This window comes from Heteronotia binoei, chromosome 4 (genome assembly GCF_032191835.1).
Source record: "Heteronotia binoei isolate CCM8104 ecotype False Entrance Well chromosome 4, APGP_CSIRO_Hbin_v1, whole genome shotgun sequence".
Taxonomy (NCBI): domain Eukaryota; kingdom Metazoa; phylum Chordata; class Lepidosauria; order Squamata; family Gekkonidae; genus Heteronotia; species Heteronotia binoei.
In genome coordinates this window covers 137,377,706-137,395,390 of record NC_083226.1, presented here as the reverse complement: position 1 = coordinate 137,395,390, position 17,685 = coordinate 137,377,706, and the positions used below count along the sequence as shown (strand labels likewise).

Sequence of the window (17,685 nt, the reverse complement as noted above, 5' to 3'; positions counted from 1 at the left end):
GCGGGCGGGCGCCAAGCAGCAGGAGACTGGTGGCAACGGGGAGCCCTTTGCTTTGTCTGTCTCGGGGGCGGAGGACTGGAGGTCTCGGGGCGGGTGCCCAAAGGCAGGAGCACCTTCAGCCTCTCCTGCTGCTGCGGCCGGAGGGCGTCCCCCTCCCTCCCTGGCCCGAGCGAGGCCCCCGGGATCGGCCCCCTGAAGGAGGGAAGGGAAAGGCTTCCCCGCGCCCGGCCCTTTGGCTGGCGTTCTGGTACCAAATTCAATCTCTATTTTTTTATGAGAAGTAAACCGTCTAAATAAATTTTATTAGGGACAACCAATATATTTTCTGGTCGTTCCCTTTGTTCCAGTCCTTCGTGTATGTAACAATCTAAAACCTATTTGTGGAGGGAAAATCACCGGATCCGTCATAGAAAACCCGTTTACTTTGCTCTGGAGTGATTTTCTGAAGACATCCTTGTCATGGTGGAGATTTGGGGGGCCCCGGGGCTCAGGCCCGCCTTGTTAGGAACTGCACTTGGCCTGATCAGGTGGGAAATACCTTCCATTATCCACGGAGTGGGCCTGACTGGCACTTTTCTGGCCGGGGGGGGTGGGGGGGTGGGGGAGCCGGAGCGAGCGGCGAAGGGCGGGAGGGCGAGGGGGGGAAGATGACGAGCGGACGGAGATCTTTGTAAATACCTCTCCGGCTCTGCCCAGGTGGAATCAAATTCTCCCCCAAATGCGGTTGGATCGCAGAGCCAGAGGAGATGATGGGGGTGTGTGTGTGTTTTACACAGAGCAAAATCAAGCATATTTTCCCACTGACAAGCTCTCGCCGCCCCCCCCCCCTTCCGCGATTCCTCCGATTTGCTTTTCTCCTTTTCCCTCTCGCCGCCCCCCGCAAGCCCCTCGCGCTTTGAAGCCTCGGAAGGAATGATTTAGTTTGTTTATCCTGCTATAAAAATCAAGAGCAATAGAAAAGTCATAAAAGGGAGCGCGCCATCCATCACGCCGCAGCCTGGTTCCGCGGCGCCTCCTAAGCGAGATGGATAAGCCCCGCGCTTCAGGCCCTGCTTAGCGCCATGATGATGGGCCTGCCCATTAACTGCGACGCCCTTTATTTATCGACTGGCAACGGGCGAGGCGAGGCGAGGCGGCCGGGCAGCTGAGGCGGGGGCAGGTCGCGCAGCCGCCCCCAAACTCCGAAGGAGGGCCCGCGCCCGGCGCACTGGCCCACCGCGGTAGGCCCCGCCGGGAGGAGACGGGCTGGGGAGCAAAGGAGCCCCACGCCTGTCCGAGCGCTCCCCGCCCGGCTGGCCCGGCTGAAGAGGATAACGGCGTCCCCGTCGGCCGGTTGCATCTCGCTCGGCCGCCTCCTTTGTCTCCCTGCTCCCGGCCAGCCCCGAACTCTCGGCCCCGGCACAGCCGCTGCACGCAGGAAGGTAGTCTGGGCAAAGGCTTTGTGGGGAGCCAAAGGGGTGGCTGAGACAACCGCCCCCCAAAGCCACTTGCCCCGGATCTTCCCCCCGTCTTCATCTTCAGCTGGTCTGTGGGTGGGTGGATGCGCTAAATGAATAAACTTAATTGCATCACTCTGGAATTAAAAATCAATGCTAATCAAGCTGGGAGTGGGAAATATCAGTTTTCATTGTGCCTGCCCTAGATGGTATCCCCCCCCTCTCCTTTTGAGAACGGAGGAGTGAAGAAAAAAACCTAAGTCAAATAACTTTAAAAGGCCATTCTGTTCTGCTACAAATACAATTGAAACGGATTGTTTAGGAGCGGATCAGAAACAGTACAGAATTTTGCACTTAATTTCCTCCGTTATCATTTACAATAAGAACCTCTTGCCTTGACAGCCAAGTCTAAACAGTAGTAAATTAGTACAAATTTATACTGATTTTACTCTAATAATCGTAATAAAAGCTTATAGATTTGGCACTAATTACATAAATGCCTAATGATCTTGAAAATTACTCTGGTTAGAAATATATTACTAATCTAAACTTTGTTGTTGGCTGGCTTTGAAAAATCAGAACATTAGAAATGGTTCGCTTCCTTTGTGCAAAGCACTTGAAATTGTTGGGATAGTTTAACGTATTCAAAAGGGTCTTTTAAAAATAACTTTATTTACTGACTTAAACGGAGTTTGGAAGCAAGCTGAACTTGGAAACTTTCTATCAGAAGTGAATGGGGCACCTGTAGGTCTTTACTCTCTCTTTCTTCAGCCAGATTAACAGCTGAAATCATTTCTGTTTTATACAGATATTTAATACGGAGATCACTGGAACAGGGGGGGAAACGTGCTGCAAGAACTCCGATTAGTGTGTAAATTGCATTAAGGCCCCAGCCCGCTTTATTCAGTGTTCTGACCCACAATTCCACAGAGCGACAGGAATCAAGTTTATAGACAGTACTGGAGTACCTTGAATAAAGCCATCCAAAACAATTTACCCCCAAGAGCAAAATCCAGAGACACCCGCCTATAAGTGTGCAGAACCTAACTCTCCCTGCCCCACACCGGTGGCAAAAGCCACAACGACACGAGCACGACAAGTGAGTTCAGAAGGAAGTGAGTATGAGGGTGGGGTGGGGGCCAGAGACCCTTCCCACACACACAAGGTTAAGACCATTTACTTCCCCCCAATATTCCCCCTTTTATTGGTTTGGCTTTGTCAGTCATTTCCAACTAATTTGATCAGGAGGTCACTTTTGTTACACACACACACACACACACACACAAAGATAAAGGAGGGGGAGGGGCCGGTGCGCGTGGTGGGGGAAGAAGGAAAGAAGGTTGTCTCTAATGCAATCAATCAGCTCGGGGGGAACCGAATTGTAAAAGGGGCTTTAAAAGCCCAGCCCAGCCCTGCCCGCGCGGCGCTGGGCTGCTGCTGCTGCGGCTGGCGGTGCTGAGGCTGCGGGCGGGTGGAGCGGGGACTCTTTGGGTGCTGACATTTGCAGGCTGCCCTCCTGATTGGTCCCTTCGCTGAGCTGCTCACGGGTTCATTGAAGTGTTAAGCACCTCCCCGTCTCTCTAAAGGACATTATAATGCAAGAGACCCCCTTTTTAACCACACACCGAATTTTCTTTCATTTAGGCGATCTATATATATTATATCTATAAGCTGTAGAGAACTAGATCTATTTTAAATAACTTTTTTTGTAGTGGGGGGAAAAACAACCGCTAAAATTTGGGGGGGAACAGCTTTCGCCCTGGAGCGGTGCGCGATGCTATCTCACGCCGACCTCCTGGACGCCCGGCTCGGTGAGTTGCCCCCCAAAGCCTCTTTCCCCCCCTCTGTCTCTCCCTCTTTCTCGCCCCCGGCAGCATCTGCCGCAAAGGAAGGAGCCAAGGGCGGGAAATTGACAATTTGTGCCTGATTTTACCTTAATGCGATCTAAATGGGCTAATTTCTTTAAAAGTAATTGTACTGTATTAAAGTTTAATTTGATTTAACATCCTCTCTTTTAAAAAAACCCAAACCCAACAACAACTATGGGATACGTAGACCCCCAAGCGAAGGGAGGGTCATTTCATTCCGGGTTTTGTCCTCTGGCCTCCCTGGTACCCTTCCTCTGCCCGGGCGCGGGTTTTTCTGGCCGAGGAAGGGGCAGTGGGTGGGGGGCTCAGCCTTGGGGCAGCTGCCTGGAGCGGGGGCGTGGGGGGCCTCTCAAGTTCTGGGGCAAGTTGGGCAGCGCGCCGGGGGCGGGCGAGCGGGCGGGCGGGCCTCTGGGCGGCTGCTGCGACGCTGAAGGGCGGCGGGCCGCTGCTTTGCCTCCGCAGGGATGAAAGACGCCGCCGAGCTGCTGGGCCACCGGGAGGCGGTGAAGTGCCGCTTGGGCGTCGGAGGCTCGGAGCCCGGAGGTCACCCGAGCGACCTGGCTCCCAACTCGGAGGCCGTAGAAGGGGCCACGCTGCTGCCCGGCGAGGACATCACCACGGTGGGCTCCACGCCCAGCTCGCTGGCCGTCAGCGCCAAAGACCCCGACAAGCAGCAGGGCCAGCCGGGCGGGCAGAACCCCAGCCAGGCCGGCCAGCAGCAGGGCCAGCAGAAGCAGAAGCGCCACCGCACCCGCTTCACCCCCGCGCAGCTCAACGAGCTGGAGAGGAGCTTCGCCAAGACCCACTACCCGGACATCTTCATGCGCGAGGAGCTGGCCCTGCGCATCGGCCTCACCGAGTCCCGGGTCCAGGTAGGACGAACCCCCCGCCCCCTCCCCCCCGCGCCCACACGGCAGAGGGAGCGATCCCCACTGACCCCGCAAAGCCAGTCATTGCATAGCCGCCTCACCTGCTAGCGCTACTCGACGCAGCACCGCCAGTGACGGATCGTGAACCTACTCAGGTCAGGGAGGGAGAAAAGGCCGCCAGAACAAGACCTAAGGAAACAACATTTCCCCACCAGTCAATGCTTCCTTTTCCGGTTTGTTTCTTTTTGTCCCAAAGTCGTCTGAAGTGTGAAAGAAAAGGGGTTGTTGTTGTTATTGTTTGGCTTGGGTTTTTTTGCATAGAGAAATGGTAGTGGAGTAGAAAGGCGCCATCAAAAACAAACATTCTCGGAGGTAAGAAGTGAAGCTTTTCTACTTGTAAAAAACAAACAAAAGGAAGACCCCCCCCCCCAAACCCACATAAATAGCGCGGCTTCGGAAAAAGGGGAGTTGTTTTTGTTCTTTTTAAAGCAGCCCGGGAATTTCTCTGCTAATTTCGAATGAACACTACAACGCCCGGAGATCGACTGCTGAGGCGCCCCACCGACTCTCCAAAATCAAGCGCCTTATTCGATTTCACCAGCACAACGCTCGATGGAAGGCCTTTAAATTCATTTAAAAGCTCCAAACAGACCAACACTTAACAATAACTTTCAAGTTAACGTTAACTTTTGCAAAATAGCGTTCTTTGCCAATGAGTATATACATTTTAGCAAATGATAGTATAACGACTAAAAACGGAGAAAAACTCTCATATAATCTGAGCGGTTAATATCGAATTTTTGCACCATCGACTCGAATTTCATGTGCGTATTTCCTTGAAGTTCTTTGTTCTCCAGTCACCTAACTTGAATGGGTTTCAGTCAGGCAACATTAATCAGTGCGCTGTCCTTAGTCCTGAACTTCTCGTCCCGCTACTCCTTTATTATTCCGCGTCTTAGAAGGTATTTAAAGATGTAAACCCGGAACGAAATGTCCACGGATGCCTCTGCATTTTAAATCGAAATTATTTTTCTAATATGCAATCGTTTACTAGCGTAGACACGCTTATGTAGAGGCGCATTACCAGAACATCTGTGAGGTTTACTTCCAGTAAATTAATTGAGGTTCGGAGTACATGCTTATTTTTTACTTAAATTCGTCTAATGCATTTAGTCAGGAACCCGACAATAGGCAGAGGAATTTTTAGAATTAGCAGCTATTAAACTGGGATAACTTTTTTATGGTTTTTTTTTTTGGGGGGGGGGTTCTCTTAATATGAACTAATTTACAATTATCGATTATGATTAACATATATCTTAGTGATATTATTCCCGAACAAACTTCAAGTGGGCGCCAACCAATTTAAAACCATAACATTAAAAATCAAAACCGAAAGCCAAGTTTCATAAACGGAAATTTCCAGTTGGCAGTTGATTCTCTGCAACCTTAAAAGATATTTGTTTTCAATCAATAATGCAATTTTATCCAGTTCGTGTAAATAATATAATTAGTTTAATTTAAAACATAAATTAGGCTTCCAAATAAAACATAGTTGAAGAGAAAGGAACATGAGATCTATTAAACGTCATTGGGTTTCCCCGAAGTTTCAGCACCAGGAATGTAGCGAATGTCGCAAAACCTACAGTGAAGAATAGAAACAGTTATCCTTCCCCGGCTCCCTCCACCCATGGTGGAAACGCATAGTAAGTAATATCTTCAGCCCCAGTCATTTACTGATAGCAAAATAAAGCAGGGTGAATGCAGAATTTCGTACCTTTTTCTTGTGGATTAATGATCGCCTCTGATTTGCAGTCACTAAGGAGATGTAGAATATGCATTCACAAATAACTAAAAACCTATTTCTTAACATCTTTCCACACAATCCCGACAGTGATTACTAAATCATGATTAAAATGTGGCAAGGATAGTTCATTTTAAGTGATCTTGACTATGGACCTTTCCTTCCAGGTAAGTGCGCGCTGGATCGCTACTTGAGGACACTTCCAAGCCTGAATCTTACCCGCGTTTACGCGGAATTAAATCGCACTGATTTCAAGCCTTATCCTGGAGACAAATTCCTCGGGCACAAGTAGAATTTACCTCCGAGTTAAATGCGCTTGAGATCTGAGGAAAGTATTTTAATGACCTCAGCATAATCCTACATCCTGCTAATGGCTCCAGGCGGCTGAATAGAAACAGTTTAATCGAGTGGCAATTTAAATATTCTTTACAATAATGTTCTGCAGTTTAAAAAGTAATCAAATCAACATAACCTTCTTAATTAACACTTCAGAATGATTAACATTGTGTAAGCTTGTGCGAAAAATAAATTATGGGAAATGTATTTACTCCCCAGTTCATTGTATTCTTGCTACTTGACCAAATGGAAATGAAAAGAGTAATGGATGGGTTTATGGTCTCGTTTACACAATCTTGGCGGCGTGCAGGGGGCTTCACATTGATCCGGGAAGGCTGCAGACGCTCGCCTTTGTCGCAGCCCTGTAGGTACCATTACGCGCCCATAATATACAAGAATAAATTATCTCTCCTCCACTTTCCTCCACTGTACATTTTTAAAAACCATTCCTGCTTGTCAACCAGGCCTATTCCACTTCTAAGTTACCGCGCCGCTCTCCCCCCCTTTCAGGCCGGGTGTAATAAAACTATTCTTTTTATAGCATGCCATTATTAGAAACCAATTTCAGAATTATTTATAACCTAGAATGGCTTATTAAGCAGCAATGCGAGAATCATGCAAATGACAGCGATCCAATGCAATATAATAAGCATAATCATTAGTCTCTCGCGCTGATTAATTAACTTTCAATATTTTATTTACATAAAAAGCAAATCAGCGGAATAACTTCTGCACAGCCAGGCTTGCCTTTCAATATTTTATACGAACCTAAAAATAATGTGCTGGGATTCCATTGACCGTGTCCCCCGCGCTTGCCCGTGTCACCTGCCACATCTTAATAGGGGACAAGCTGAAGAGTATTTTCTAGTTTTCTAATGGAATGAGAAATTGCATTTTCTACCTCTCCCAGCAACTATTAAAGCGTAATGAATTCGGCCTAGAGTTCACGGCTGGCTGATCGAAATGAACCTGAGATCTGAGCTTTAATGCAGCTCCCCAGATTTCCTACCAAATCTTCACATTAATCATCCGCTGGATTCCAATGAGATCTTCATAAAGCTTGGGGGGGGGGGGGAGTAATATTCTCTCCCCCATTTATAGCTGGGGAATTAAACGGACTATATATTTCCAAATACATTTACAGTATGTCTATATTACTGTAACAGCAGGAATCATGAAAGTAGAGTTTGAAATTGCAAACTCCATTAGACCCTCAGTGTTGTATTAATAATGTAGGGTGAGGTAGAAGCGGAGGGAGGGGGGAAAGGAAGAGTGGCTGCATTCCGAAGTTGCCCAGATGCCTGCGGGTTAATATATTTCCAGAGCCGAGTTGTCATGTGTGCCTTCTCCAAGCCTCCCTCTGGTTTCCTCTCCCTTTTAATCTGTCATGCACTGGTTTCCGACTGGATACATTCACATTTTCAAAAGCATATGCGCAGACGCTCGGAAGTGAGGCAATGAAGATCTGATGGAGATTCTTTTATAACCTCAGTAAACCATGACACATAAAAAGATTTTGTGGCCGCTATTTAACTATTAACCCTAAAACATAATTGAACACGATTTTCTCTCCCTCTTTCTCCCCCTTTGGATTATTATTCCTATAACATTTAGGTTCTTAACAGCTGTTCTTTCTGCTAATGGCCAAGCACGGTTCCCATCTAAAGAGAAAGGACTAAAATAATACGGGTATTATTCGGGAACTATTCAAAGCAACGTCAAGTTTGCCTTTGAATTATACACTCCTCTCTCCAGAAAAGAGCCCCAATCCGAAGAGTGGCAGTTGACTACTTCTGCCATTACCCCATTTCCAGTCACAGAGAAGGCACTTCCCGCCCAGCCACCTTATTACCCACAAAGTGTTAGGGTGAATTATTAAGGCACAGACGGGTGTTAATGATGAAGGGGGGAGGGGGAGATTCGGCATAGTGCAAATCCACAGTTCCATAAGATGTACATACATCTGTCTGTATGTACAGGGCATTTCTCACCCAGAGGTGGTATCCCTGGTTTGACTCCTGAGGGGGATGGTGTGCACAAACGATTGCAAAAGTTTTTACACTTTAAGCAACTTGCTTTGTGGAAACTGGGCAAACCAGAGCAGGCTGAGACAATGGGAAGAGATAAAGGGCTGGGCAAGAAGAAGACAATAAAGAATTGGTCAGGCGTAACTGGGAAGGGGAAAAAATGGGGGGAAACGAAGCTCAGGTCTTCCTGCAGTTATTAAGAAATGCCAAATTGTTTTAAAATTTGTAATATGTATTTTTACTTTTAAAGCTGTGCTTCTACCCATGATCATTTGTGTAAATAGATGAGCCAGAGTAAGGAAGGAAAACCCATCCCATGCTAATGGCCAATATTGTTTGTCTCACAGTTGTGCCATGGGGCCCTTAAGCAGAACCACTAAATTTGATGGCATTTACTTCTAGTGAGACTTTTCTCTTGGACTGCAGCCTAAATTTTCAATCCCATGCATACTTACTTGGGAGTAAGTCTCATGGAATTCAGTGGGGCTGACTTCTGAGTAAACAAGCTTAGAATCAGTCTAGCCATCACTGTTTATATTCATATCAGGCCAAGTCCCATTTGCTTAATTTCAATAGCCTGGTTTGTTAAAAAATGTTTGAATATAATGGTTCAATGGAAAATGAAAAGCTGCTGCCAGATAGATGAGGTCTATGAATAGCTGAAGCTGATGAAGCATCGGTTGATTAACTAGTGCATTAAAATGAAAATCCGAAACAAAATGTTCTGTGATCATGCAAATGGCAGAATAGTTGAGTTAATGATTTAATACAAGTTTTGAAAATTGCACTTGTGGAACCCCAGCTTCATTTCAAGAATAATTGGGGGAGGGGTGAAGAGTGGTTTTTGCCTTTAATCTTCTATTAGTTAAACTTGTTCTTTCAAAAGAAATTGGAAATAATTGGCACCAGCATAAATTTGGACATTCTTCCATTTGCAGTCCTGGAAATATTTACTTTCACCCAAGCTGCAAAAAGTAGGGTCCTAAACTAGTCAAATAAATGCTGCCCTACTGGCTGAAGACTCCGTTGGAACCTAGTGTAAACAGATACTTGGGAATAACCATTGTGCAAAAGCAAAAAGGCTTATGACGTCTTAAAAAACTATCTAGTTAGTGTTATATAAGTTTTGGGCCAGTAGAGCCCACTTTATCAGATGCATGAAGTATATTCTGAAGATATACTTCATGTGTCATAAGTGGGCTGTAGTCCAGTAAAGCTTATGCTACAATAAATCTGTTACTCTTTAAACTGCCACAAGACTTCTTTGATTTTTGCTATAACAGATTAACATCGCTATCATTCTGAAACTATTAAATAGATGCTGTAGACATTCCCATCTTTCCACACCTGCCCCAATATGTGAATAAGGCATTTTTAGGCAAAACAGCTGCATATTCTCACTGTACACTCTGTTTCCACATATTTTCATTGTAGGTAATTTCTTCACATAGTTTCTAATTAACCTGGCTTTATTTAATAACTCTAAATTGCAGATTTACCAAAATAGAAAAATTCATATTAATAAATATCAGTCATTTCAGCAGATGACAGACTCATATTTATCACAGACTTACCTGCAATGTGTCTTCACTTTTTAAATATCATAGTGACACAATCCACATTTCTGTATGCAGATTTCCTTGGTGGATTGGATTGCAACTGTATTGTGTGCATAGTACCCCCTAGATGAATATTTGTCTCAAATGACAGAGATTTGCACATATCATCCTCAACTGGACACTGAACATCATGAATATAGTGCCCAAGCTGTAGGCAGTAAGCCTAACATGCACTTTCCAAATAGTCTGATGATGTTGACAAGGATTTAGATCTGGGGCAATTGCTTGCAGTTAAAAATTATATGTAATCAGTTGTATGTTTATAATATTAATATATGTAGTATTAGGAATGTTCTGGTGTTTTCAATATAATATAGAAGAGTCACCTGCAATTTGATGAAGTCATGGTTTCTCTTTGAATTTGTATGTTCACTGACCAGTTGAAACTGATACACATGAAATAATACTATATTAGCTAAACTATACAAATCAGACTCCTATGTATTAAGTTATCATGCTTAGCATATGAATTTCTTATTTACCATATAAATAAATATTGTATAAATGCTGCAGACATAGTGTAATCTTTGTATCTATCCTGGTTGTATTGTTTGCCTAACCTTTGTATGTCATCAAGTGATCATTAAACAGTTTCACAGCCCATGATTTCAAGCGGTCAGCAAACAACTTGCTTATAATCACAGATATAAACTCATTTAGCCCAAATTCTTGGGAGTAAAAACTGGCTGAACTGCAAAATCCTACTTCGCTCTGACTTATGGATACAGCTATTAATGCGATCTTAGCACAAATGAAAGTAATAGGATAGGGAAAATGTAAATAAATAATATCTGCCACTGGATTTAAGGAGTAAATGAGACATATACCGGAAGTTAAGCACAAGGACACTCCATCCTAAATGTTTCAGTGAAACACATCCAATGAAGTGTGTTTAAGATGGGCTGTTACAGCAATCATGATATATAGGAAGACTAGAAAGCAAACTTCATTGAACTCAATGGCTTACTTTAATTGAACTTGAATACCACAATCCTAAAACACTAGGAGTTACTACTTAGTGGAATTTACTGTTGAGTAAATATGTTTAGTATAGTGTTGCATATTGATTTAAGTCAAAACTCTTTATGTCAATTACAAACGCTAGGGTTCTAGCTTCCATGCCTTGACATGTTATCTGAAATATTATTAAGAGGCAGGCGCTCAAGAAAACAAAGCTAAACAATCAAAAAGTTGTAAAACAATAGATTAACAAATATATAATATTAAATATAACAATAGAATCTTATAAGATTAACTCTGCACTAATACTGATTCAATAGTTAATTTTTGTGCCAATTATTTTCAAGTAAATAATATCATCAGGGACATTCTCAGAGCATTTTCGTTTTATTAAGCCTCTTCTTTCTTATCCCAAAATCCCAGTTGAAACAGGTTCCTTATATCCCTCCCTCCGCTTCACAGAGCACAAACGTCATTCATGAATCAAAATGAGTGATCCTCCTGTTCGGTTTTGTCAGGAGGGTCAGCGCAGAAAGGACGCCAAAGACTTCCAAGTTTGTAAAGCGCTTGTCAAATTCTGCGAGGAATGAATACTACTTGTTTGATCCTCCCCCTCGCCATTTCCTCCCTGCCCCCCCTACCACCTCTGCCCTTGGGTCTTCCTCAGAGCGGGCGGGGAAAGGCGGCGCTTGGCAACGTCCACTGGCTCCGGGCCTGCCCTCAGCACTAACCTGTCTCTCTCTCTCTCTCTCTCTCCCCGCCTTCGGGCAGGTCTGGTTCCAGAACCGACGGGCCAAGTGGAAGAAGCGCAAGAAGACCACCAACGTGTTCCGCGCTCCCGGAACCCTGCTGCCCACGCCAGGCTTGCCCCAGTTCCCTTCCGCCGCGGCGGCAGCGGCTGCCGCCATGGGCGACAGCCTGTGCTCTTTCCACGCCAACGACACACGCTGGGCCGCGGCCGCCATGCCAGGGGTGTCGCAGCTGCCTCTGCCCCCGGCGCTAGGCAGGCAGCAAGCCATGGCGCAGTCGCTGTCGCAGTGCAGCCTGGCGGCGGGGCCTCCGCCTAACTCCATGGGCTTGTCCAACAGCCTGGCGGGCTCCAACGGCGCAGGCCTCCAGTCGCACCTCTACCAGCCCGCCTTCCCCGGCATGGTGCCCGCCTCCCTGCCCGGTCCCAGCAACGTGACGGGCTCGCCGCAGCTCTGCAGCTCGCCGGACAGCAGCGACGTGTGGCGGGGAACCAGCATCGCCTCCCTCCGCCGAAAGGCGCTAGAGCACACAGTCTCCATGAGCTTCACCTAATGGCGTCCCCCTCACGCCCGCCTGCCCCGGCCGCGCTCCCGCTTTCCCGCCCTTTTCTTCACCTCAGCTATGCCCCCCTCCCCCAGCTCGTGCGGATCGCACTGTGCCCGCCATTTTGTTTCTTGAAATGAGGAGGGGACAAAAACAACAACAGACGCTTACCAGGGAGTCGACTCAGGATCTGAAATCGGTGGACTGGTTCGTGGGCAGAGAAAGCGCGCGCGCACAAGCACCCCCTCCTCCCCGGTTGCAGATAGCATCCCAAGCCGGCGGTGCTCCAAGGGCGGAGACACAACCAACCTGTGTCTTAACTGAGATTTCAGAAACACCTAACTGTCAAAAGGACTCACTTGGACCTCATTTTAATGTCTCCTTCCGCCCCGCTAAAACCTAACCCATGAATGATCCAGCTGTCTGTTGGGCTTTTCTATTTTTTAAAGGAAGCGCCTCAAGAATCCACCACGTGCATAGAGAGAGAAAAATCTATATATGTATACAAATAAAGATCTGAGTTTGTTGCAGGGGTTTTTGATAGAAGGGTTTCTTACCGGGCGTGTCTGGGCTCTGGGTGGCTACCAGTGGAGGTGGAGGGTCAAGAGGGAAATGGAACCATTTTGATAACGCATTTTTAAGTGATTGGGGGAGGGAGGGAGATTCAGACGAAGTCCCTTTTGGAAGCTATTTTGTTTTCAATCACTTCCTTGAGGGGGGCGTTTTGATTTAATGAACGGTTGAATTGCAAATTTGGTCGTTTCCTCCTCCTCCTTTGTTTCGGTTGTTGTCCCTATATAGGTTCTCCTGCTGCCCCCCACCTCTCCGAGCAGCAGGAAGATAATAGATAGAGATGCCTGCCGCAAGACACCTCCAACCTGGCAAAAGACTTTGTACAGATAAAAACAATCAGCTATTTTTTCCCCCTTTCTGCATGTGCTGGTCCAGTCCCAGAGAACAGAAGTTATTTCGAAGAATGAACAAACAAAATGTGAAATAGGATGTTTTGTGTAGATAAAGCATTCTTGTTACATACTGGTCGATTTGTGATATGTTTTAAAAAAAGAAAACTTACTGTCTGTGCTTATTTATTATGGAATTTTGGGTTTCTTAATAAATGTTTGAGGCTATTATAAAGCATATATGATTTGACTTTCCCCGACAAGTTTATACCAAGTTAATGTAAATGGATAAATAAAAATCATTTTCAGTATGCGATAATGAGAAAGACGGCGTGGAGTGAGAAGACGAATGTCAAAGGAGAGGCGGGGCGGGGGATGAGAGACTTCTTTCTTATCATTTGGGTGAGGGGGGGTTGCCAGACATTTGGAAGGCGTTGGCTTTCTTTGAGTTTTGCAAAGAAGCATCTCTTTAATCACAGCCTGAAGCCTCCACACGAACAAACTTTTTACTCTGTGTAAATTACCTTTAAACTCCCAAGAAGTCAATGTTGGATGGAAACAGCAGCCAGAGACATCTGAAGAAAAAGGTAATCCGTGTGCGTGTGTGTAAATGTAAATAGGAGCACAGCTAATGTGGCAAAAGCCCCGTTATTTTGTTGATTTATTTTGCTGCGGAACTTTGAGGCTAATGGCAGGAAGATTTGCAGATGGGTTTCAGTTTATAAAAATGCTGGAGTTCTTGCTGATTGCGTTGAGTGACCCGCCTTAGTGAAGGAAACCATTCCCCTCCCCGAACTCAGGATGGTATAAAGCCACAGAAAATTGCTAATAAAAAGCTGAGGGAGGTGGGTAGGTTGAAGCAGTCACCGGGTGTTTTCTTTCTGGCTAAAGGTTGTAGCGGAGGATGAAATGAAATTGACATTTATTTGGAGAAAACAGAAGGGGCATTTGCAATAGATATTTTGCCTGGCTTTCATTACTGGCCAGGCTGATCTTTCGGCAGGGAAAACCTTAGCTTCACTCCCCTGCGTTCTTTGGGCACTTAGGCTAAGGTAAAGAAGCAGGGAGCTTCCAAGCATCAGGCGAGGAAAAACATTCTTTTTAAAAACGGGATTCCCTCAGATCATTTTGGTCACTGCATCAATTGCACATCTCTTAATTACACACTGAGGGTGCCCCAGACTTTCACAGAATGGCCCTTGCTTGCTCAGTGAATATTGCAGCTGATTTTTAAAATTAAAACCTATCAAAAGAAAGATGTTTATTAAGGCTTGTTGGGTCTGGGAATGAAATCACTTTGGTGACCTGGAGAAGAAGCACTTTGCAGCATCAAACGTCATTTCAATGAAGCCCTTATAAGTGGTTACTCTCCAAGGTCACATGAGGGATATAAGAAGAGTATATTTCTGTAAATCTCAGCCTGGAGATGCAATATTCTTGCAGGCAGTAAACATAATCAGGCATGGAATATGATTTACACTGAGATTGTTCAAACATATGCAGCCATTTTGGACAAGATATCTTAAGGCCTGTGCCTCAAGCAAAAATATTAATCCACCCTTCTGATGATACTCTAGAGCTCCACTGGTTCAGGAAATGACTACTGGTGAACAATTTATTATACAATTTTGTTGGAATTTTTATTAAACTAAAATCCCATTTTTGCTCAAATGCAATGTTTTATTCAGTGATTTTAATTAAACATGCAGTATCACTTCTATTTTAGTCCTCAGTATACATTCCGAGAGAGCTTTACATTCACTTACTCATCATGTTAAAGGCCCATCTACTGATGCAGGTGGCTTAACATCTTCTATAATATCAATGGCCACTAGGGCTATCAGATGACTTCGAAAGAATGGCACTTATATGAAGAGATTTTCATCTTTAACCCAGGACATTATAGTAGCTTCCGAATATGTACTACATATTATTTCCATTATTTCCATGCATTTTTCTTCTAGTAAACCCTTTGAATTAAAAATTTAAAAGTGCACATTCTGATTTTTGTTTGTTTGATGGTATGTTTAGTGTTTAGCCGCCTTGAGTCTGTATGGAATGAGCGGAATATAAATATAATATAAATAAATAAAAATAGTTGTTGGTTTAGGGCTGGTATAGCTTAGTGGCTAAGACTATGAGGAGGGAAATCTTTGGCTCAATGCTCACCCCAGTTATGAATTCACTAGGTGACCTCAGGATAGCTACTCTTTTGTTAGCCTCCAAGGGCCTTTTCATGCATCAGGCATTGTAAACACAGATAGAGGCTACTGCCAGTCATTGCTACCTGACTAGCATAGCACTATAAGGCATGTATTTGCAAAATGTCACATTACATTCAGACTTTATAGTTTTAGATGGACATCAGAGGTATATGCTTCAAAGGGTAATGTGTGAAGTTGGGTCTCATCCCTTACCCCTGCAGTATGGGAACAAAACATTTGATAACTCTCAGTGCCGTATTATATTATTGAAATATCTAGTGTGAAATGCTTTCAGCACTCCAATTGAGAGTTGCCAGTAATATTTAAAAAAAAAAAAATCAAACTTATATGTCAAAGCGCACTACATTTTACTTTAAGCAAAGTTAGCTGGTAATCATAACCACACCATCTTGGAAGAAAATCCCATTGACTAAGTAAATCTTTTTAAGACTAAAAGGTAAATCCCATGGAAGTTAATTGATTTAACAAATAATACTTCAGTTTACTTAGAATTTAGATTGGTTTATCAATCAATTAAGCCAATAGGTAACTTGTTATGGATTCAAGGTGATATTGCAAAGATATAACAGTGCAATCCCAAACAAAGTTACACCCTTCCAAGCTCATTCACTTCAATTAACTTAGAAGGCTGTCATTCTTTTTAGGATTGCACTGTAAATTACATAAATTTATGGATGAAGTACTAGTCTGACTGTCTTAAAACTGAAATAAAGCTGTTTACACATCCAGGGTGAGCCAGTGGCCATCCTTTTCCTACTAGAAGTAGTTCTGTTGTAGCCACATCAGTATAAGGTGTTCCTAAATACTCCCTCCCCTATCCATCCATTTGAAATCACGTGTAAAAGTTGACTCACTTCTGTTTTAGGAGTGCAGCAGCAACTCTCCCACTGCTACTGCCTCTTCCCAAAGTGCAGCAAAGGATGTTTACAAGCATGCTAATTTTACAGCCTTTTTATATAGCTTTAAGTAAGACAGGTTTATGATGTAAGCATGTAATAAAATACACTCTACAAGAGCTTTAAACACACACACACACATTTTAAAAGCATTAGGTGGAGATGGGCTCTTAGGCTTGAGAGGGGGAAAATACCAAGCCGAAAGGTACAACTCTTCACTAATGGAAAAAATGGCAAAGCACTGTGAAGACTCTTTTACTTAATTACACTTCCTAAAATATCCATCATGTTCCCAAGGGTTTAATGAAAAATGTTGTCCTGATTCTGAATAAGGCTTCTTGGCCTCACTCAACCTGGATGCAACATTTGTTTCCATGGCAATAGATACTTGCCTTATTGGGAGGCCTGGAAATTTGTGGAATCCATCAGATCCAGAGTACGAAGATTTGCCTACCACCCTGGCAGGCAGAAATGGATGCAGTTAAATCTAGAGTGGTGAAATAGAAAAGAACACGAGATCAACATATTAATAATGTCTAGAGTATTTAAAATGCAATTTTTCTCTAAATCTCAACATCCCTACAAGCAGTGTTCCCTCTAAGTTGAATTAGTGCGAGCTAGCTCACAGATTCTTAGCCTCCAGCTCACACATTTTTGTCTTAGCTCAGGAAGGATGACCCCAGAGCACAATAATTGATGCAGTAGCTCACAGCTTTAATACCAGCAGCTCACAAAACAGAATTTTTGCTCACAAGACTCTGTAGCTTAGTGGGAACATTGCCTACAAGATGCCTGTTTTTTCATGAATCTCCTTTGACAGTGAGGAAACTGACCCTAATAGCAGCTTGCTGAAAATCATTCTGGGCTCACAGCTATGACTGAATATCTAGCTTAGAGACCAAGTTCATATCTAGTTGTAAATTGACTGGACTGGCAACTGCTTCACACATTACAAAATTTGTACACTAATGCTGGATTTGGATTTTTTCCAAAGAACCCATGTAGCAACTTTCAATCTTTCTCTACAGAGAGGGAGTCTGTGCTCTTTTAATGCTTGACCTATTTTAATGTTTGTCTTTTAAATTTTTGTTGAAGTGTGTGTGTGTATTTTTTTTCCAGTATTCTGAATTTTTCAAAGGCAGTATTAAGAGACGGGGGGGAAAAAATCAATGTGCCTAAATGTGGAAATCAGTACAAAAGATATGTGTAGGTCATCTTGTTTGATGTTCTCACATGTGGGCTGTTTGCTTGTGTATATACAAACAAATAACCCACATGTGAAAGCATGAAGTAGGATGACCTACACATATCTTTTGCACTGAGTACAGTTGTCCATAGTGTCACACAGTGTGCACACACACACACACATTATATATATATATGTAGCAAAGATACCATCTGTGATATTATCGGACATGACTCAACATGTGCTCTGAAACAATAGCCCTCTGTA

General features: G+C 44.2%; 1 protein-coding gene across 1 annotated transcript; it reads left to right on the top strand.

Annotated features, from left to right (window-relative positions):
* The first annotated feature begins 2,891 nt into the window (after positions 1-2,891).
* OTP (orthopedia homeobox) lies at positions 2,892-12,363 on the top strand. The gene is made up of 3 exons (XM_060235848.1): positions 2,892-3,247; positions 3,767-4,176; positions 11,688-12,363. Exons 1-3 carry the CDS (start codon positions 3,211-3,213, stop codon positions 12,216-12,218), a joined length of 978 nt encoding a protein of 325 aa, XP_060091831.1. The 5' UTR covers positions 2,892-3,210; the 3' UTR covers positions 12,219-12,363.
* Positions 12,364-17,685: the final 5,322 nt, after the last annotated feature.

Bases quoted from the DNA above. Each gene is read 5' to 3' on its own strand.
- OTP (XM_060235848.1), top strand. From the start codon at position 3,211: ATGCTATCTCACGCCGACCTCCTGGACGCCCGGCTCG. The intron at 3,248-3,766 runs GTGAGTTGCCCC...TTGCCTCCGCAG, and splicing joins CCTCCTGGACGCCCGGCTCG to GGATGAAAGACGCCGCCGAG. The intron at 4,177-11,687 runs GTAGGACGAACC...GCCTTCGGGCAG, and splicing joins TCACCGAGTCCCGGGTCCAG to GTCTGGTTCCAGAACCGACG.